This window comes from Notothenia coriiceps, unplaced genomic scaffold, assembly GCF_000735185.1.
Source record: "Notothenia coriiceps isolate Sejong01 unplaced genomic scaffold, NC01 NC01_scaffold00005564, whole genome shotgun sequence".
NCBI lineage: Eukaryota > Metazoa > Chordata > Actinopteri > Perciformes > Nototheniidae > Notothenia > Notothenia coriiceps.
In genome coordinates this window covers 102,345-124,485 of record NW_011338265.1, presented here as the reverse complement: position 1 = coordinate 124,485, position 22,141 = coordinate 102,345, and the positions used below count along the sequence as shown (strand labels likewise).

At 40.6% G+C, this 22,141-nt stretch overlaps 1 protein-coding gene across 2 annotated transcripts; it reads left to right on the top strand.

Annotated features, from left to right (window-relative positions):
- The first annotated feature begins 4,924 nt into the window (after window positions 1-4,924).
- LOC104943033 (eukaryotic translation initiation factor 2B, subunit 3 gamma) lies at window positions 4,925-18,059 on the top strand. 2 transcript variants are annotated; one of them, XM_010768352.1, is made up of 7 exons: window positions 4,925-5,008; window positions 7,299-7,435; window positions 7,780-7,970; window positions 8,392-8,454; window positions 9,423-9,571; window positions 13,195-13,298; window positions 17,820-18,059. In XM_010768352.1, the coding sequence occupies exons 1-7, from the start codon at window positions 4,929-4,931 to the stop codon at window positions 17,870-17,872; spliced, it is 777 nt and encodes a 258-aa protein (XP_010766654.1). In that variant the 5' UTR covers window positions 4,925-4,928; the 3' UTR covers window positions 17,873-18,059. The 2 variants fall into 2 exon arrangements, with proteins under 2 accessions (XP_010766654.1, XP_010766655.1); XM_010768353.1 differs by lacking the exon at window positions 8,392-8,454.
- Window positions 18,060-22,141: the final 4,082 nt, after the last annotated feature.

Sequence of the window (22,141 nt, the reverse complement as noted above, 5' to 3'; positions counted from 1 at the left end):
GAGGAGGTATTAAATGTTATCTGGGGCAGAATGGATGAGTGTGCAGGGGGGGGATATTGGTTTCCATTGGTCTACTGCCATACCATTTTTTTTTTTTTTAATGCGAAGGCAGTCCTGTTGGGTAATGTGCACTGAATATTTCCCATTATTCAAATGCAATACAACTCAGTAACGGTTTATACTGTTGTCTAGTTCTAGTTGTTTGTATTGGTACTCTCTTTTCCTTTTAGAGGTCCTAAAAGTCATTAAATGTGTACTTCACAAATGTGCAGATACCCTGGCTTACAAAGCGTTCACAGCACAGACCCTTCAAAATATTGTTTCTTATTTGCATTCTGTCCAATTTAAAAGACAGTGTTGTTTTTCTCTCAGCCATTCCTCCCTTATACTGTGCACCCTTCCATACAAGAGTCCATCCATTTTATTTCCCTCCAATCCGTCTTTCCTGTGTCTTTCTTTACTGCTTCCATATGGTTGAGGTGTGTTAGCTGCAAACATTCTGCACATGTGAGATGACTGACCTGGAAATCTCTTTCCCGGGTGAAAGGACTCCAGCAGAGCTTCCCCTCGTACATTACAGACTCACTTGTCAGGGGCTCGTGGCCTGGAAGAATAGTTGACTGCATGTTGATAGGCAAATTCAACATTTCAAATTGTGAGCATCAAGAGCAATATTCAATAAAAGCCATTGTTCGTGCAGTGTAATAAGTTAGTTAATAAAACTCATCCACTCTTTTCCCATCATTATTAAAACATCCAAGCAGTGCAGCTAAAAAATCTTGCTTCACATTTTTGAGTAGCATATCTTAACTTCTCTGACTTTTTTAAGATATTGGACCAGGAGTTTACTTGCATCTGTTAGCAATGATGGCACAAGAGGCAGCGGATAAAACCCACCCAATCAACACAACATGTTATACCTTCCAAAAATGTAATGACTTCCATTGCAGTAGATTGTGTGTAAGCATCTGCTTTATTGATTTTCAATATGTCTTAACTTGCTGGTTCGTAATCGTAGAACCTCTGGATCATTTGGGCAGGCTTTGAATCAAATGCTGGCACACGTGTCAGCCTGGTTTTAATTGACTTTTTGGATATTTCGTTAAAAAAACGATTACTCGATAAATACATTTGTCGGTTGGCAGGAAATGATGGTAACTGTTTTGATGATTGATTCATTTCTCATCCGTCAAACAAAAAAAGGATGCACATGCTAGTTACAGCTATTCCAATATGAGGAATTGCTGATTTTCTTTGAAATAAATGCCACTTTATGACCTGATTTTGAGAAACAATTCACATTCTGAGTTTTAAAGACTTAATAGGATGTGTCTATAATCTAATGTACTCAATGTGCTGGTCAGTCGTTAACACTAACCTTAATCCACCAGCAGGTCTGTGTGCAGCTTATAACACAGGTTCAAATATGTGAGTCAGCTCAATTAAAGAATCCTCTCTCAGACTAGCATGGTATTAGGAAATCACACACATTGTATTCTGGAAGCGATAGTTCCTTGAATAAGTCGTAAGCTCTTGAGCCCAATTGGCTCTGTAGTGGAAAGCTGACTAATGAGGGTATTAACAGTCATTCTGCTGCGTCTGAGTCATCGTCCGCTGTGGGCTTTTAGTTGTAACTAAATAACACATTATGCTGTGTGTGTGTTTGAGAGCGAGAGAGATGTGACTCCTCTCTCCCACTGAGGACTGTGGTGGTACTTTAGTAGTCCGTCATTAATCCAAGGGTTGAGTCATCTCGCCTGCAGAGGCACTAAATTCCTGCTCCTATCGACACAGAGCTCTATGGCATTCACAGCAACCAGAGATCACATGCTGCTGCTGCTGCTGCTGCTGCTGGAAAGGAAAGATGTTTACCCTTGTTTGGGAAATGCAAGATGTTTGTTGTAGTTGGACTCTGCAAGAAGTATATACTATTAAAGTTGCATGTGGCCAGTGTTCAGTGTTTTGAAACACAAGGACTAGTTCCAACAGTGAATCGTTTCCTGATTTAGAAAATCCCGCTTGAGCAGATGTTGGTACCGGTAGTTTAGGATTGTGGATAAGGAGGGTACAGCATTTGGTGTTATGAAAAACATCCATCAGCCATCATAGAAGCGACACATTGCATTTGAAATTGGTGGTCGCTTTCTCTTTAACCTCTTTTCAATGAAAAAATGTGTTTTGGTTTTACTAGTTGACTCATATGTTCTTCGGTTATATTTCTGTAAAATAAAAGGGCGTAGGTTTTCCTAGTATAAGAAGTAATAAGAGATTTAAGCACCACGTTTATGTCGGTGCAAGTAGGGCCAGTGTCCCATGCTCAGCTAGGGGATGGTTGTAATGTGGAGGTAATAGTATTGTGAAGAAATGTTGTCTTTTGTTGGCAAATCTGTCATACTTAGGTATTTTAATGAGTAGAATGTCTAATCACCCCACCCTCTAAGTAGGGCTGCTCAATTGTATTTTAAACGCGATTACGATTATGGCTTGCAACGATTACGAAAACAACGTAATCGAAATAAAACGATTATTTTCTTTTTATTACTTTTTTTTTTTTTTTTTGGTTTTTCAGTTGAATTATACTTAAAGTTCAGGGTAATCAACTGTTAAAAACATAGTGTTCACATTTTTTCTCTCCAATAAATGGATGTTTTCAAAGTGCATTTAATAATCGCAATTCCAATTATTTACCCAAATAATCGAGATTATGATTTTTGCCATAATCGAGCAGCCCTACTCTTAAGGGACCTTCCTCTTTGCCCAAACCCTTTTCCAGCACCTATACTTTGAGACTCCATCATTGTCCTCATGCATGTGACCTAGCAATTTTCTCTACACTTAAAAGGACTCCTTTGACATCATAAAAACAGGGTGTGGCATAGTGTCAAATGAAATGTTTGTTCGCTGTCGGTTTCCATTTTTTTCTGCATCACAATGTCCCATTAATAGTTTTGGTTGCTATGCCATCTTTCCGCAGTGGCGTCTGCCTAGCATGAAATAACGAGGGCTTCTGCTGAAGTCAAAATGAAAGAGTCCTTTACGTCCCTTATACCTGTTCTTGACCAATCGGCCCCTCACTCATAAGGGCACCTGTTCCTACTCTTGCTCGCTCTTTCTCCCCCTGGTTCTCTCTCCTGCCCACCCGCAGGTGGCGAACAGTCACATGTCACATGCTGGGTGTTCCCATAAATTCCACTTTAAGCCCACTATACACAGACGCAGGCACACACCTGGAAAATGTTGAATGAATAAATACATTTGACAAACACCCACAGAGCGTGTCTCTGCGTGCAGGCACATGTGTTTTTATGCTTTTTAATAAAATAGCTTAACACAGACGGACACACACCGTTTGATTTATGGCTTTCAGCATCTGGTTGTAAAATATGTGTGACCAGGCAATCCTCCTGAGTCACTCTGGTTATACTGCAGGAGAGAGTAGAAAGAAGAATTGTTCTTTTTGATGAAAGATAGAGGAAGGGAATTAGCAGAGAAGAGGTAGAGGAACGGAAATATAACGTTTTTGGCATCATTCGCTTTTTATAAAATATCAAACCATTTTTTATATCCTACCTTGAATCCCTGCAGACATTTTGTTTGACATTTATTCATTCATATTGCCAATAATGCCAACTTCTTCAATTGAAGTTTACGTAAAGTACAATCATTTCTTTCTTGAATATCATTTGTTTGTTTAGGTAGAACATCCTTTAAATACACAATGTAACTTTGTTAAACCAGTGCTGGTGACTCTGGTTAAAAGCAGAAAGAAACAACTAGAGGAACATTAGAGAAAACTTGAGTGTTTCTGGAACTTAACAATAAATATACAAACAGGCCAAAACATGTAAGTAAAGCTTTTTATTTGAGTGGGAAAACATAAATGCAGATGCTTCTATTCAAAGCTTGATGGATCAAATAGACCGTTTTGGCTAGCACACAAATGCTCTTAAACTTTTAAATGATAAATGATTGTGCTCAGATATGAACACCACTAAACAGTCAACATCCTGTCTGCCTTTATCTGGTCAAAGTTACAATTTGGTTGTGTGGTAATGAGACACAGACTGTTCATATTAATCTGCTTTTACAATTTAGAGAATCTAAATCACAGCAGCATGCTTCACAAATGGTTGGCAGTAATGGAAGGTGTATGATATGGGGTAAATGGACTAAAACACGTCGAAGCACTTGTACGATCCTTTTAGGCACAATGCTCCCTGCCGTTTTTATTATGTAATAATTGAAAGGGAAGAGGAGGATAGGTCAGAGGGGATGAAGGGGTGAGTGTGGATTTGTTTATTGAAACCTGGTCGATGAAATGGTTTTCTTTGGCTCTCGCTTCGTAAATGTCACATGTTCAAACTGTGTGTGTGTGAGTGTGTGTGAATGACTGAATGCATGGTGGGTGACGGTGTGTCTGTGTGCATGTGGCCCCCCAACATAAACCTGTCTCATGGCAGCAGCTCTGCTGGGCCACATCTACGGTAGCTGATAGAGGACAATAGACAGATGTCACTATTCTTTGACTTTTATGTGAGCCCGTGGCTGCGTCTGTTTTTTATCAAATGTTCCCGTCTTATGTGCAAAGCAGGGGTAAATAAAATAGCTTTCGGTAAATGAGAAGCAAAGTCAAAACATAAAAACAGCAGGTGATAAAAGAAATAAAGCAAATACTCCTCAAAGTAATACCAGCAGCGGTTCACTGTTTGTCATGAAGTTGGTACTATACATGTTTGCAGTGCATTTGAACTCTAATAATAATCTGTTTTAATTTGTACAGATTTAGTGTTTTAAAATGGTTTTTTGAGTGCTTTGAGTTTTCGCAAAGCAACGTATCATCAAGATTAAAGAAAAAGTGACATTTGTTTTTATTTTCCTGTCTTGACTGTGTTTGTCTTTGTGTCTGTCTTACCTGCAGACATCCCAGGATGCACATTAAAACTGGCCTCGTGGACGCTCACCTCTACTGCCTGAAGAAAGAAGTGTTGGACTTTCTTGTTGACAACAAGTGAGTGATTATACAACTGAACTTACAATTAAACAATTGCCTATCAAATGGTTCTTTTTTTTTTGTGACCAGTTTCTGTCCGCAATGTTGCTCAATGTGTCTCGATGAACCCACGCGGTCCAACAGAGATTCACATTCGCTGCTTAATCTGTAGCAAGTGTTAAACGTGGTAACATGGTGTGTAAGGCTTTGAAAGGACCTGTTAGCAGGGTATTCTAGCGAGGTGTTAATTTGTTTTACTATGTGCCACAGAGACAGGCTGTTAGGCCTTTAGCCTCTGAAGTGAAGCAGTGTCACAGAAAGCCCTCTGTGGCCGCCCGGGCCATACAGGCATGGGTTCACTGGTTAGAAGAATCAAAGGATCTATTTGATAAAAATGCTTTAAACTGCTGTGTAATCTCCAAAGTAAAAGTCATAAAGTAGTGTTTGAAGGCAGCATGAGTGTTTAAGGAACATTAATGGAGCCACTTCACTCCATGCCGACTAATAATAAGACTTCAAATGATATTGCTAAAATACTGCACTGTGTATTTATACATTGCTTGTATCCCAAAACCTTGTGCCAAACCCACATGAAATACTCAAATGTTAAAAGCATGTTTTGCCTGAGGATTTCTTACTTATCTTTTCCAGTTAGCATTAATAATATAACATTTTTTTGGCACACTTGAGGAGGAGATCTGAGGCAGCATTAAAAGCTCTATACAAAGCATGCTTGAGGATGACAGGGGTCTAGATAAAGATTCATAACAGACAAGGATGTGAGCTAAGTAACAGCATGGCGCCAAGCTTCTTAAAACAGGGTGGTGATGAGACTTTGCTAACATGTGTATCCTGAATTATTTTTGGAAACGGTCCCATTAAAAAGTGAGTACTTGGCTAAAGGTTGATTTGTGGAAATCTGGCATTGCTTAGTTGTGTCTAAGAAATATGTTAAAAGGCTAGTTCAAGTTGTCCAGTTTAGGTTGACACATAAATAAATCAAAATCCAAGCCAACAAATACAAATCGCTCCACACTCATCATTTCACCTCTACTGAACACTCATGGTTAAAGCTTCAAGATGAACTTCAATATTGTAATTCACCAAAGAGATGTAGATGTAAGTGTTACGTCATTACATCACTCGTGCTGCCGCCATATATCATCTCTCTTGTTAGATGACTCATTTCTTTCTTCAGCTCTTTTCTTGGACTTTCTTTTAACAGCTCCTCTCTCTCTCTCCGCCAATGCTCTTTCTCCGTCTCTTGCTCAAGGAGAGAAATGGACAGAGTAACTGTTGTTTTTCTCCTGTCATTCAGATGGAAATTCTAATCTCCCTTTAAAAGAAAGTAAGAGAGGGCAAGTGAAAGGAGGGGTGTGGGGCGGTGGGGGGGAACACTGAGCACAGCACATTGCAAAGAGGAGGAAAAAGAAATGAAGACGGGGGAAATGACCTCATAGTTTACGAAGTGAGAGACTTGAAGTCATCATAAGAAGCTGAAGTGCTAATTTTCATTTCCTGTTTTTTACAAGATTTTAGTTCTGTAACAATAACTGCATTATACATTCATTGTATTTATTTCCATTACAGCCTTTTAAATGAGTTTTTCTTTGCTTTTACTAACAATCAACTCAATTATAGTAATGATATTTATGCAGTAGTGGACTTCCTGTTTGCAATTAAACTAAAAGTCGTAAAGATAATCGAGATATGCACCTACTTATATTGTCCCCAGGATAAATGCTCAGACCTCATTACTAGATGCATTTTTTACCAAGTCTGATGCAGTTAAATTACCCTCCTAAAGTCATTAGTGTCCTGTGGATTTGACATGTTGTGTGCGAACTTGAACTGCAGAAGTTAAACATATTTCTTTCTTTAAGTAGTTTCAGTTTCTGGCACAACCTTGGCCTTCTCCTCAGATGTTGAGCACAAATGGCAGCAAAGCAAGAGGAAGTGATTACCGATCGCATTCGCTGTACCTTGCAATTATGTGACTGCACGGAGATTGCGGAGTCACATAATTGCAAGGTTACAGAAAATGTGTTAACCATCACAGCTGTCTTTTCCTATTTTTTTTTACCTAAGGATACAGGAAGGAGCTTCCTCACAAACTCATCTTCTCGTATTTTACTCGCTTGCACTTTATTCACCAATTGATGCCTGGGAAGTGCACCCTTATCTAATGACAGCACAATAAACCAGGATCCTTGTCCTATGTGTTGGCTTATGTGAAATAGTTCTGTTTTGTTGGATGTTTGACATCATATTGAAATTGTGTTTAAGCTCTCCTCTTCTTGGATCGTAGGTCCATCTCTTCAATCCGTGGAGAGCTGGTACCTTATTTGGTGCGGAAGCAGTTTTCCAAAACCATCAACTGTCCAAATATCAAAGATGACGCAGATGATCGGAATCTAAAAACGAAAGACGGCTCTACAAACCAGGGTGAGTGACACATCAGAAATGCACTGTAAAACCTATTTAGAAGAGCTCTGGGATGTATTCACTGGCTATCAGCTATGTATTTAACTTGGTGACAAAAAGGACAACTCTGGCTAATCCAAAGACATGCATTCTCTTGCACTATTTGATCTGTTTTATTCGTTTTTTGTCATATATATATATTCATGTTGCGCTGTTGGAGGAGCCCTTGACTTACATTTTTCATTGCCATATCTACACTGTAGCTACTGTGCACATGACAAAAAGCCTTGGATTGAATTGAATCCCCACCAAAAATGTGTCTGTGTTATCATTTACACTCATGACTTTTTTTTTTGAATACCCAGAGCTCCTCATCTCTTCCCGAGACGAGCCCCTTCTCCAGCTGGCTCAGGAGCGCTCCTGTTGGAACGACCACCGCGGCGACATGAGCGCGGCTTACCACGGAGGAAAGCTCCGCTGCTACGTTCACATTATGGACGAGGGACTTTGCTACCGCGTCAACACTTTAGCTGCTTACATAGATACAAACCGATTGGTGAGTCTGACGTGAGCTTGCTCCTACAAAGGGATTTTGTTTATTTCTTTTTTGAGTGTCCATGTAGATACTAAGTTCAGGGGAAATTCAGAGTATCTTTTCAAATAGGCAAATATAACAAACATTCTCTGGTTGCAGTGAATGCCATTTTTCCACAAATACTGTACATTAATCAAGAAATGAATCTGCAGATGAGTTGATCATGACAAAATAAAGTGTCCTCTTCTAGCAGTCTTTTTCCTTTCATTGTTGTAGATGTCACTGTTTTTCTTATTTCACCTAATGTCGCTTTGCTTTTGCCACTTAGAATGAATTGTATGCCTTTTTGAATGCTGTGTATTTGGCCCATTTCCTACAGATTGATCATTTCTTTATTTTAATCCCATGCTTCCCTTTTTTTTTTTCTTTTTTTTTTTACAAGGCCCCCAAGCTGTTTGAGGAGCCAGCCGTCCACTCCACTGCTTTCATTTCTGAGAGATGTCAGGTTAGTGTAATGCAGTAGAAGTATCACAGTCGATACATTACACACATTTCTCACTAAGTAAGCAGTTTTTCCTAATTGGCCTGTATTAGATCTCACTTGCTTTTATTGATCTCACATTCTAATTCACACTTGATCACCTTTAGAGAGGCCTGTATATGTAATTAATAATGCTGTCAAAATTATCGCGTTAACGGCGGTAATTAATTTTTTGAATTAATTGCGTCAAAATATTTAACCCATATAACGCATGTGCAGAATGGCCCGCCCAATACATCCCACCAGTGGCAGCGCCAGGGTATGGGGTAGGCTACAGCCATACCAAGAAATGGCTTAGCCCCACCATGAAAAATGATGTTAAAGTAAGCAAAATAAAGTCCGCCAACTCGCGCCGAGTAAATTGCACAGACAGCAGTTAGTAAGATTGATTTCAGTAGCCGCTTGTCTGGAAATACCGAAGACTAGAAAGGGTTTTGAAAACTTTTGTCACGTAGTGATCGTCTTCTCATTAGAACATCTTTGATAATGTCTTCTGGCCAATCAGAATCACGATAACGGCTGGGTGTTGTTGCAGGAAGTCCGGACGGAGAATACTTTTGCTGTAGTACATCAATACAACATTACGTGTTGATAGAAATCAACACGTAATGAAATAAGACCCCACGGTTTGATGATTGATAGGTGTGTGGGCTGTCTTTCATTTTGACACACAGAACAATGTTATAATAAACATACATACATACTGTATGTTAAATGGATATATCCGCCTCCTTTCATTTATCTTTCCATTCCCACAACAATATACATAAAGAAATTGCATATTTTGGACATAGTTCGAATGGTGATTAATCTGATTAATTAATTTTTAAGCTGTGATTAATCTGATTAAATTTTTTAATCGTTTGACAGACTTAGTAATTATGTCTGACTAATGTTTTTTTTTTAACTGTTTGTGTCCTCTCTGCCCTCAGATGGGATCAGACAGCATCATCGGAGCAATGTGCCACGTAGCAGAAAAGACTTCCATAAAGAGGTCGACCATCGGAAACTCCACCATTGTAAAAGAAAAGGTCAAAGTCACCAACTCTATCATCATGCACGGGGTTACCATCGAGGAGGGGTGAGAACACACACCATCTGTACACACACATGCACACACTCGTTGATAACATGTCCTTTGAAGTGCGAACACATTCATTTAGCCTGAAAAAAAACGTTCACCTTCGAGGCATGTTTATGAATAAAAGTTTTGATCTTCACTTTTGATCTTTTGCAAGGTGTTCAGTTAGCACATACATGCAGTGTGTGACAAAGCAGGAATTTAGTAAACAAAGATTTTAAAATGAGATAAGTGATAGTGTTTCCAGGAAAAAGAACTAATACTGAACACCAATACACTTTCCCCTCTTTGTTAACACTGTTCGGCGTTCACATATAAAAGCAGTGGTAGGCCTCATTCTTTACTCCCTGCATAGCTCTCCATTGAACTTCTACGTGCTTCTATGTGCAAACGTGGGTGTGTGTCGGGCAGATGCTGGTGGATGTGTGTGTCCGTTGACGGGAGGAGTAACAGGTTTTGTTTTCCGTGCTCTATGGGGTCAAACAGGCAGCGCTGAGCTAACAATGCTTCTATTGGTGTGCAACCAGCCAGAGACCAGTTCCAAACAAACACGAAGCTGTTGAACTGAAACACAGAACATCAATATATTTTATTTAGCCGCTAATTTACTCGCCTATACCAATGTTCCCACTGGTTATGACATTCGCTGAGCACCATGGGGGTTTGACAGGTGATTTCCAAACATCCGATATCCGGATTTTTTGATCATTCATTTTAGGAAGTAAAAGCATTGGACTGATAAATATATCCATTTCATCAATTGGATCTAATCAAACACCAGAGAATGTTTCGATTTCAATCCGTTAAGTCATTTATTACGTTTACATGCAGGTTAGTTTTCCTGCTTTTTCCTATTTTCATTTGCTTTTAGGTTGGCTACATAATATTCAGACAAAAATATTTAAAACCAAAAGTTTTGTTTTTTTATGGCAGCCCCATTGAATCGAATGATAATATTCTTGTACACCTTTTTGTCCTCGACATATTTGGTATTCTACAAATCTTTGGGTTTTTAAAATTGGAAATAAAGTTGAAGCAGATTTAAAAAAAATATGGCATTAGATTTGTTTTAGTATAAATGTTAAAGTTTGAATTATTCGGCTCTTTGTTAATGTAGCTTTACAGAAAACAAGCTACCAAATGATTTGCTAAAAATTCCAGTAATGTGCTGGTTTCGTTTTGAAAATCAACACCAGGAACTATTGCATCTGATGAACCAGGAAGGATTTTCAACTGCAAATTTGGTGAGGAAGCCTGGGCAAGACGTGGCACAGAAGTGGCCAAATAGTGATTTCACATAGGAAGGACAAAAAGGCCCAGTCTGAATAGTGATGCATCTTGATCAGCCGCTATCGCACATCACGTTGTTGAATGTAGCAAGTACTTAAAGCGGTCCGAATTGACTGTTTTGTTGCTCCAAAAGAGGATTTGCACAGAAAGCACAGTATCCACTGTAGAATTAACATGTAGATTGATCTACTCAGGGTCTGAGCCAGAAGCCCCCGGAGGAAAGAGACTCATCTTGGCCTCCAGTGGGGATTTTAATGCACTCACTCACGGGCTCCTTTTCTTTTATCTCAATTTCTTACTCCTCCCTCTCTTTTCTCTCCATCAAGGCCTCAACGCCATCTCTTCTCTCTCTTTCTGTCTCTCTCCATTTCTTCTTAAGCCTTTCAGGGACCCCAGCCAGCCAGCATGGGGACCCTCATCATGTCCATGTAGGTGCACGCACAAAGGCATGAAAGAACGAGAGAGATGGGAGAAGGGAAGAAAGAAGCGAGGGGAAAGCAAGCTAGCACGCAAGAAAGAAATTGCAATTCTTTCTTTCCTTTTTCTTTTTTTGGAGGACATAAGAAGGAAGGAGAAAGAAAGAAAGAGCCAGTGTGAGGGGATTAGCAGACCCCGGCCATGTCGCAGAAACCCCTCGCATTTCTGCTCTCTTTGTTTGGAGCTGACCAGAACTTGTTGACAAAGCGCTGCGTGTTTGGGAAGAGGGATAGTAAGGGTCAACTTTACAGGGGGGTTGGCACAGGAGGTGGGTGTGTGTATGTGTGTGTGCGTGCGTGTGTGCGCGCATGTGTGTGTGTGTGAGTGAGAGGGAGGATGGGGGGGTCATGGCAAGGAGGAGCCCTGGTGTTAGTAATTAGTGGTGTTTCTGCTCAGAGGCTTCTTTGGTGGTCTCTCCCTCTCTCTCTCTAATGTTACAAAACTCTGAATCGTGTAATCTCCCATCACCAACTACCACCACCACCTCCTAGGTAGTCACTTACACACGCACACGCACACGCACACACACACACACACACTCTTTTCTGCCTCTCCCTCCAGGCCTAACCACCTGAATAGAATGGGCCAATACAAACCTGTCTGTGTGTGAGGCGCAGAGGGCCAAGTGTGTGTGCGTCACTGCCTGGGCAAGACCAACATGTGTTCTCCACCGGGCTCCCCAAGCTACTGAAGCACACATTCTCTAACCCACACACACACACACACACACACACACACACACACACACACACACACACACACACACACACACACACACACACACACACACACACACACACACACACACCCTCCACGGTTAGCTGACACAGGACACACAGGACTGTCTGTGTCTCCCCTCCAATAATTTTATGGTGATGGTTTGGCTGAATGTGAGCAGGCACCGTGGGCTGGCACTGCCACCTCAGGTGGGACCGCAGCACAGGGCCAACAATGTCCTAACACACACACGTTCACACACACCTTCAGCTAGATTTGTTCTTTAATATACATGCTAATCATTGTCATTTAGCTCAGTAGATTGGAGATGTTTGAGTATTCAGAGCAGGTGGGGAAACTGGCTGTTTATTCCTACTGTCACTGTGACCTCCAGTCAACAGTAGAAGGCTGTGGCAGTGCTGGGAAGCTCCCAGTATGGATGTTCTTCACTTTGTGTACTGGCCCATTTGTTTGTGTACGAGTGTGCATAAGCACGCAGAAGAAAACAGTGTGTGAACCATAAACATCTTTGAATATCCAGCAGGCTCAAAAAGCAAACAGCAGAGTCGGAAAATCATGTTTTAAAGCTAGCAAACTTATCCCTGCTAACTATTCATCGTCAACTACTCCAAAGTTTGTGAACTTTCAGAAATGAGCCACTGGCTCTCAACGTTCAGGCTCATCTTGAGTAATAAGCAAGGCTTAGAAAAACAGTTGAGTGGCAGTGAATGGCTCACTTTTGATTCATCTATTTATTTTCACACTATAAAATGAAAACAAACACTGAACATCAAAACTGTATGAAGGAGTATTGCATGTATTTTCTATTAGACTGCAGAAGAACAGCGTCTCCTTACCTTTTAAGTGGGATGCCTATAAATGAAGCAATGTCTTCTTGTGATCCCACCCCACAGGATGTGGCCATGTTGAGTTATGAGCAGCTCCATTAATGAGAGATTTTTCCTTCTGTTTCTGTTGAAGTTCTACTAAGCTAAAATATTTATGAACTGCAGGAGGAAAAGGTTGTTAAACATGAAAAGATTGTAACAGAAATAACGTTTTTATTTCTATTTCTAATTTATGACTCCATACTAGAAAGTGAAGTGATGAATGAAATGAATATAATTTGTGTTTTCCAGGTGTAATATCCAGGGCAGTGTGATCTGCAGTAATGCTGTCATCGGCCGAGGAGCAGACCTCAAACACTGTCTGGTGGGGAACGGACAACGGATCGAACCAGAGGGTGAGTTCTATTATCAGAAACACACACAACAATGCCCCCAAAATAGTTACCTTCCTTTACATTTGCCTGACAGAAAAGGTAAGTACATGATGCTTTGCTCAACTGTTGTCTCCAGGGCAGCTGAAAGTGCATTTTAGGCATTTAAATATAAATGAACAAACAGCTGTTAACAGTTTTGCATTGTCAAATTAAATCAAGTGGAGACTGAAAAAAGGACAGAATAAGCAAAGAAACAGAAACACCTCGCATTACAACACCATTCAGCAAAACAACCGAACACATAAAGCGTATTTAACTGTATGTTAAAGCCCCCGGCACTTCTCCTCGGCTGAATCAGATAAGGTGTTAATGTATGTGTGTGGGATCTGTCTGGAAGTGCCAAGTGTTCAAGCCAACCAGGAACGTTTCTTAATGCTGAGGTCTGTGTGATAGAGAGATTTGTCAGAGATTTTTTTTATTCGCCTTAATCCTCTTGTCCCCAAAGCTGTGTGTGTGTGTGTGTGTGTGTGTGTGTGTGTGTGTGTGTGTGTGTGTGTGTGTGTGTGTGTGTGTGTGTGTGTGTGTGTGTGTGTGTGTGTGTGTGTGTGTGTGTGTCACATTGATGGAGAGGTTAGAGAGCAGGGCCAGAACAGGACCACCCGGAATTCAACAGCCGCAGCCTCCAGCCACATCCAACACACACACAAACGTATAGAGAAATGGAGTGAGCTCAGCTACCAGACTGAGCAGCCTAATTGAGTGAACAACAGGGTACTCTAAGTAGCAACAGTGTGAATTTGAGCTAAACTCACCTCAGAAATGTTTGAGACCTTTTGCAGCGTTCAGTGAGAGATCGCTGCATTAAAACGGATATCCTTTTAGCTTTTTTTGGCTAATGTTTTCCCGCTGGCCAGCCACAAGATGCTTACTTTATGTTATTGAACAATTGAAACTTGGACCCCTGCTTGCATAATTGTTTTTCTTACACTGTACAGCCAAAGTTCAGTTACACAATTGCGACGTTCCATCCTCTGTGTGTCTTGTAGACAGGAAGTCTCTGTCTCTGACCATGCAGACACATTGTTTGTTTTCTCTCTTTTGATTATATTTTTATAAAAAGCTATGTTGTCCCATAAATATACATTTTAAAAGGGATCTGCTGTATATAGTGTGTAAGTGAAGTCAAGTTTATTTAAAAAAGCCCAAACCCACAAGTTTTTTTCCGGAGGGCTTTACACTAAAGCATACAGCAGTCTTTTATTCTCAAATTGGATACAGGAAAGAAAAAAGGCACCTCCAGAAAGAGCAATAGAAGAGCAACCTTAATTCCACGCCCGAAGAAGGGATCTAACATAAAGGTTCATGAATCGCTGAGTTGTTCATAATTGTAGAAATGTGGTTTTGGCAATCGCTTTCTGGCGCATACCAACGCATATGGAGGATATCAAAATAAATGTCACCTTGAGCGGAGGAAGAAAGAAGTAAAAAAAAAACATACAAAATGTTTCACCCTTTATGATAATCTTGGATCGTAGACCCTGTATGGTCAATTTAATGTGCCTGTAGAGTACATTCAATTGTTCTTGTCTGCGAATAATAATTAAAAAAATTATTTTGACACAATTATAATAAGTTGACATAGCTGTTTTTAAAAATATGTCGATCACTGTGAACTTCTCCCGATCAGGCCTCTATAGTTTCAGTAGAATCACCTATCTGTTCAGCAACATAGATCAGGTCAGATCAGATGAATCTATATGATATATTTCTGTAATGACTAAACCTGCCCTGCTGTTGACTTTACATGGTATTGTAAGAAAGCATAGGATTGTCTCTCGCTACTAATCTAGACGGCTGACCATAGGCTGCGAAAGACATTACACACCCACTCAACTGCTGAAGCTGTTAGCAGCTAAGACCACCCTGCTAGTTAGCCACACACACACACACACACACACACACACACACACACACACACACACACACTCACACACACACACACACACACACACTCACACTCACACTCACACACACACACACACACACTAAAATTCAGGTCTGTCAGGTGTTGATATTTAAAAGATACATACCTCTTCTCTGGGTGGTTTGGTGATACACACATGCATGCGTTAAAACAGTGGGCATACATTATAGTTGTATATTAGAGATACACAGTCTCTCCACTTCTTCCCAATGTCTCTTGACCATCAACTGTAGTTGGTTAGCTAAAAAACATTTCTTTGTTGAAAGGAAGATTTTTTTGAAAATTTTAAAGTGAAATGCTTCAATCTGATGCACTTTGAGCACACAACTACTAGAGACCTGATCTAGGGGGTACAACTCTAAAACACCCATATGAAAAAGATCGGTTTACATTTTAATAATCAAATAAGTATGTGAACATAACCAATAACCTACCATAGCCAATAACAAATACATGTAAACTATTTTATTTCTGTTGTTCATTCATATCTTATTTTACCTAGTTAACATTTATTTATTTATGCATATTTTTGTATCTCTCCAACTTTAAACAATATTTTTGGTTTACTGTCCTATAGTATACATTGGAATGATTTCAAACCTGTTTTTATTTATCCTAATAATTATAAAGGAGTGCCTTGGAAATATGTGTTTACATAATTTGTGGTCAAAACGTTTGAGACCCACTGAGATAAGTTAGACTCAAATTAACTATCTAAACACTCGAGAGTCCTTTACCTCACTGAGCCTCTCAGTCTGACAGGAGAGCTCTCCTCCAGCCTGGTTGTAGAAACATCTACTTCTTATATCCGTTAGCGCAGCTAGCACCAGATTCTAATAACAACAGCGCCGGTACCGGTGCCACCCTCCCTCTCTCNCCTGGTTGTAGAAACATCTACTTCTTATATCCGTTAGCGCAGCTAGCACCAGATTCTAATAACAACAGCGCCGGTACCGGTGTGCCCTCTCTCTCGCTTCCACGCTCGCACTTTGGCTGTGAGCTGCGGGCGCCTGATGAGCCAACATCCCCCAATTTCATCACTTATCATTATCATATTCATCATCGTACAGGGCAAGTGAAAAGTGTAACCGGGGTGAAAAGGGTGTTACATTTACTTAATTATGAATGTTGTTACATCAAGGCCGAAAATTAGGATGAGCGTCAAAAAAATTGTTTTCCCTCCCAGAGCTACCAGCGCAGCGCCCCCCAGATCTGGCGCCCTAGGCGACCGCCTATGCCAAAAATCTACCCTGCCTAGTACATACAGTGGCAATGTCTCAAGATTTAGCAAAAATACACCTTTATTGAACATACAGTAACACAATACTACAAATCCACATAAAAAACAATCAAAAATGAAAAAGGGTCGCCACTTATTATTATTTTAATAAAAAAATAAAAAGTAAAAAACATATTTTATTTTATTTTTTGGGTACCTGGCTGGCGCCCCCTAGCAGCGGCGCGCATATTTCAGCAGCGGCGCTGCACCGCCACTATTTGTTTATAGGGGAAACACTGCCGTTAGTGTTCATTTGGGTGGGAGTTAGAGCTACACAACATAAAACATCAACACAAAAAATCCTCCAGTAAAGATGAAAGAAAAGGACACTTTTAATCCGGTGTCTTGATACAGTCCTATATTCTGTGGATGGAGCCAGACAGAACAATAAACGTAGTTGCTCGATCACAATAATATGGTCAAAGAGCCAGAATACATAAAGCTGGAGACTTAAACAACAAATTCAGTTACACCTGTATCATCCTTATGCATTGAAACACTGTATAGGTAACTGATGAATCATCACAGAACATTCTCCTCCCTTTCTCTCCAGTCGCTCCTTCTCCTTCCCTCTCCTCCCCTCTGCTGCTGTCCCATGCTCCATTTGTCCTCCCCTCCACGTAGCAGAGCATACACTCGCTCTGAGCTGCAGATTCCTTCACACTAAAACCTGTCTGTGTGGATGGAACATTTCTCCCTGCCACCGTTTGCTTTGGACCAGCAGCGATGCTCGGAGATGGAGGGATGGAGGGAGGAGCAGCGTCTGCTCTCCTCATGCTGAACTAGCTCTGGGTTGAGGGAGAAATGCTGGCAGACGCAGTTTCAAGCATCATCTATTTCTTTTTGTGAGCTTCAGGGGTAACGGTCAGGGCAACCATTGTTTACCATTCGATTTAAGTATGGTATCAAATGACCGAAAGGGTGTCTCATTTGAGTAAACACTTTAGTGCCTTAAAAATCACTAAAAGTTAGTCATCCGGTTATTTTAATACAATTGCAATCAAAGTTCTCTCTTGAAAACCTGTTGATTTACTTTGAAAACTCCAACATTCAAGAGTTGACAGTCACCTTTCAAGATAAGTGACAGGATACTTTTTTCCACTACATGCTTTTTACCATTATTAGTTGTTGACCACAAGTTCTTTAATTATCTAAATGTATTTTTTTTATATTGATTCATAAGTATATTTCGTACAGATTTCTAAACCCGTCGATCAACCTGAACACTTATATATCATATGTTCACTATATAATGTATTCATGTCTCTCTGTTCTTCAGCTGAGAGGACTAACGAGGTGATTGTTGGAACGGACCAGCTGATGGAGATCTAGCTCCCACGGAGATAGAGTGGCATCAACTCATTAACCAATCGGAGAGCAGCGAAACACAGAGGACAACCAATTCATCGGCTGACTGACCAATCAGAAGCCTGGATTGCAGCTTCACAATTCTACACTCTCTTCTAATCGGCTCTTTTGTACATTGTGTCCAAATAAAGACAAGTGATTAAAACCATGACTCAGCATGTTGGTTTTTATTGTTGTTTTGTGTTATTTCCTTAATCTTCTTCGGGAAAGTCCCTTAATGGGACTTCATTTATTTGAGAAACTCACACACCGGAAGAAATCCATGATGTCATCTGTTTGACAGAGACAGCTTGACTGTCAGTACCAGGAAGATCTTTATAATTGTTTTGCCACACTAGTCATTATCAGACTGTTACTGTCTCCTTTAATGGCAGGACTCAATTGACCCTGTTGGGGAGGGAGGAGACTCTGCATGGGTGTGAGCGTGCACACTGTGCAGCTGTGACGACCAGAGATGGAGGAAAAGCCCTGGGAGGGGTGACCACAATGGCGTGGGGGTTAAGTTTATTTGTACACAGAAATGGTGTATGTGTAGTCCCCGGACCACCCAGCTTGATCCTGTATCAGTTAACACCGACACCCCGCCCTCACACAAACACAGCAGAGGAGGAAACTGACTCACGCCTGACACTTTTCTTCCTTTTTTCTCCTCTTCTTTCCCTCTCGCTTTGCTGTCACAAGATTTATTGCATTCCTTGGGCAAAGCATTTCTTAAATTACAGGTTTGAAGTTCCTTAGTCACGCAGGAAGAAGATGAGGACAGGGATGTATGTGGGGTGCTGTGTGCGTGTTAACTGCGATCCTGTCCTCTGTTTCCTATTGTGTCTGTGGCCTCGCAGGAGTCATTTAGACTGTCTCTTGTGGCCTGATTACGTGATGTTGCTGTCAGTGTGTGTGTGAGAGTCTGAGATTATGATGTCTCATTACTTTCCATCTCCACTGTCCATTAGATGTGCTTGTTATCCTGTCAGTGAGATGCTATTTAGGATTATTCCTAAAGAGTTGACCGTTACTATTGTGCTTTTATCTGTACCTTGTTTCATGTTTATATTCAGTAACTCATAAAGTTGCGTTTTCATCCCCAAGTCTTTGAAAGTACAACTTTGTTGATTGTCTTTGAAGTACACATAAGATATTCTTGAAGAAGAAATCTGTCACTCTTTACGAATTTTAACCTTCAAAGGGGAATTCAAAAATGATGAGGATGTCATCATGGTTATTTTGGGTTGGATCCCCAACTGAATCTTTCTTTGGAAATCCTGGGTTAAAGTTTGAAGTCATTATTGGAAAAGGATGCAACGTTTTTCTACCTGGTCTGCAGAAAAGTTTGATTCATGTGTGTGTGTGTTGTTTACACAATGCAGGAAAAGCTGCTCACAGCTGTAAACATTTAAATTGTGTGGTGTGTGTGTGTGTGTGGTGGGACAGCTCCGCCTCCAATCCAAAGATCTTAGAAAACAAAACAAAAAGATCTTTAGGAACATATTTGCTTTCTATTTATTAAGTTGGATTGGCAGTGACATGCACATGTTATCATTCACAAGTACATTTCAGAATACAAATGTTTGTGTGGAAACAGTTAGGATGATGGTTAGTTAGACTGGTTTCCTGACGTGAATACATTCCAGAAATGTGCATGGGTCCCAGGTTGAAAAGATGAACTGCTAAATAAACAAATTGTTTTTTATGTGGCCCCAGCGCCGAGTTGTCTTCTCACCGTGTTCACTCTACATGTGGATTCAGCTCACATACTGAAAAACATCATTGTTCCCTTTCCTGTTGCATTGTTCCCTTTTAATTCTCAATGTGTACATTTGATGATACCATATTTTGTAGGTGTCTTGCTCACTTCAAGCTAGTATTTTTTGTAATGTTGCAACCTAGTGAAGCCACTGTTTGCAGACGACAAGAGGGACTAGATGGAAGGTGAAAAACTACATTTATCAGCTGAAAATGCTGAAAACCACAGTTAAGGTTCACTTTGTCCGTGCTCTTTGTCTTGGCTGTGTTAACCTTTTTAGCGGTCTCACACTCTGACCTCTCTCTTCAACCACATGATGAGATCTGGCAGCCGGGTGTGTTTGGGTAGAGGTTTGTATATTTACTCAAAGACCCCTGAGTACCCTCAATACAACGCCGCCATGGCTGAGCCCGCCTTCCAGCACATACATGTGTTTGCTGGTGTATGTGTGCAGGCATACCTGTGTGACCATTGTTAATCCTCTGTCACACAAACTAATCAATGCCTGCTCACACCCCTTTGAGTGAATGCATGCATGCATGCGTGTGCACACATGCGTACACAAAATGTGCATGTTTGCTTTGCAGATCTGGAGATCAGATGTCGAGCCACAGATCATGTGTCAGGCTGTCTGTCGCTCTCTGGGTTTGTAGCCGTGTGGAATTCTCTGACATCTCTACAGAGGAATTTCTTCTAATTATGCATCCCAAACTAATCTTAACCCCAGAGAGAAGAGAAGTGATCTGTGAAATAAAACATATGCACAGATAATCATTAACCAACCATTTTTGTTGGAAGAACATTTGCCCACAAAATGTGTTTGAACAAGGATAACATCTAGCTTATTACTTTATGATCTTGCAATTTTGCAGTGACTTTTATTGGCTTTTTTATTTTTTGCTGTCAGATCTGTTTTTCCTGCAATTGCTCCATGTCGTTGCTCGACGTGTTGTTTTCTTGTCTCTGTGTGCAGAGTGAATCATTAAGACATCACTTTCGTAGGACATTCATGTCATAAAAGTTGACAGAAGTCTGGAGATTGAAAGACTTGTTCACATTAGAGTTTTTTCAGAGTCTGGGAAGGGAACCAAAGTGTGTTGGGGAAAATCCCAAGACGTGTCAGCATTTGGTGCTTTTGGTCAAGATAAATGCATTATGCATGACACTTCTGGAGATGTTATATTGACACTGACTCACATGTACCTCCAAAAGAGAGTTTTTAAAGTAAAATGCAATTGGTGGATTAAATTGTTATTTTTCCAAATCGAATATATTTACCCACTTGTCACAAGTAGTGGAATAAAGTTTTGAGGTGTTCTGTTCTGAGATATTGGCCTTTGCCACCATGTTAAGAGACAAGAGGTGATTTGAATGGTGTACGTGTAGCACACAATATTCAAAGTGTTTTTTTTATTAATCAGAATAATCTAAAGATCCAAACGTTTGGCAAAAAAACGGTCCAAAGTAAAGTCTGTGGATAATCTAGATAGTTAGATAAAGCTGGGGAGGAAGTGTTTGGCCTTCTTTGACCAACGTTGATTTATGTAACACAAAGTGGACAAAGAAACAATATAAATTAGGTACAGAACATGTTCAGCCAAATTGTTTGGTGTGTTTAACTGTTTCCATTCAATTAAAGCCAGCAACATTAACGAATAAACAGTAACCCATTGGTGGGTCACTCATTAAAAACTCATTTTTCACAGCCAAACATGGCTCCAACTGACCTATGTTTATTTTAGGTTATAATCTCAAATGTACAAATATATCAAATATGTCATGTTGGAATTTGAGGAAATTGTGCGTTTACGTATGAGACTGCCATTCCGCATACTGAAGAATTGGCTTGTCAACTGCAGGGATAAAAGGGAAATGGGAAAATGTGTGTTAAGGGCTGAAATGGGATAGGTTGAAGGTCTTCTTGTTTCTGAGACATCCTCTGTGAACACAGATATCTTGGTTTTGCTTCTGCTGTACCGTAAGAGAGCGGGACATAGAAAATAAAGAACGGTTTCCCCAGATCGATGGATAGGATGCACAGCGGAGACAAATGTGTGCTACATAGTCATACCCAGATGCACAGAGAGGTGGGGTGGAGTGTGAGCTCGGGGTTGGGGGGTTGGCTGAGTAGCTGGGTGGCTTCAGGGCTTGAGGGCTGATCGTGGGTGAGCAACAGAGAGAGAGAGAGGGAGAGAGAGAGAGAGCAGGCCACCCAAGTGGAAGTCAGTCAGAAACCTGTGTGTGTTTGCTGCTGACCCCTACACATTAGCACAACACTTCCTCAATTTGTCTTCTGTGTTCTCCGGCCACAAATGAATTTCCTCCCTCCCTTTTTTTTCTACACATTACCTTTCAAGATGCTGCCCCCTCCACCTCCCACCAAACACACACACATATACGGACACCACCCATCTCTAACTTAAACATCTGAATACATACACACACACACACACACACACACACACACACACACACACACACACACTCTTTTT

What these genes read in the sequence shown, in the direction of transcription:
- LOC104943033 (XM_010768352.1), top strand. Translation starts at nt 4,929, where the DNA reads ATGCACATTAAAACTGGCCTCGTGGACGCTCACCTCTACTGCCTGAAG. An exon ending in GACTTTCTTGTTGACAACAA is followed by an intron (nt 5,009 to 7,298) that starts GTGAGTGATTAT and finishes CTTGGATCGTAG; the next exon opens with GTCCATCTCTTCAATCCGTG. An exon ending in AGACGGCTCTACAAACCAGG is followed by an intron (nt 7,436 to 7,779) that starts GTGAGTGACACA and finishes TTGAATACCCAG; the next exon opens with AGCTCCTCATCTCTTCCCGA.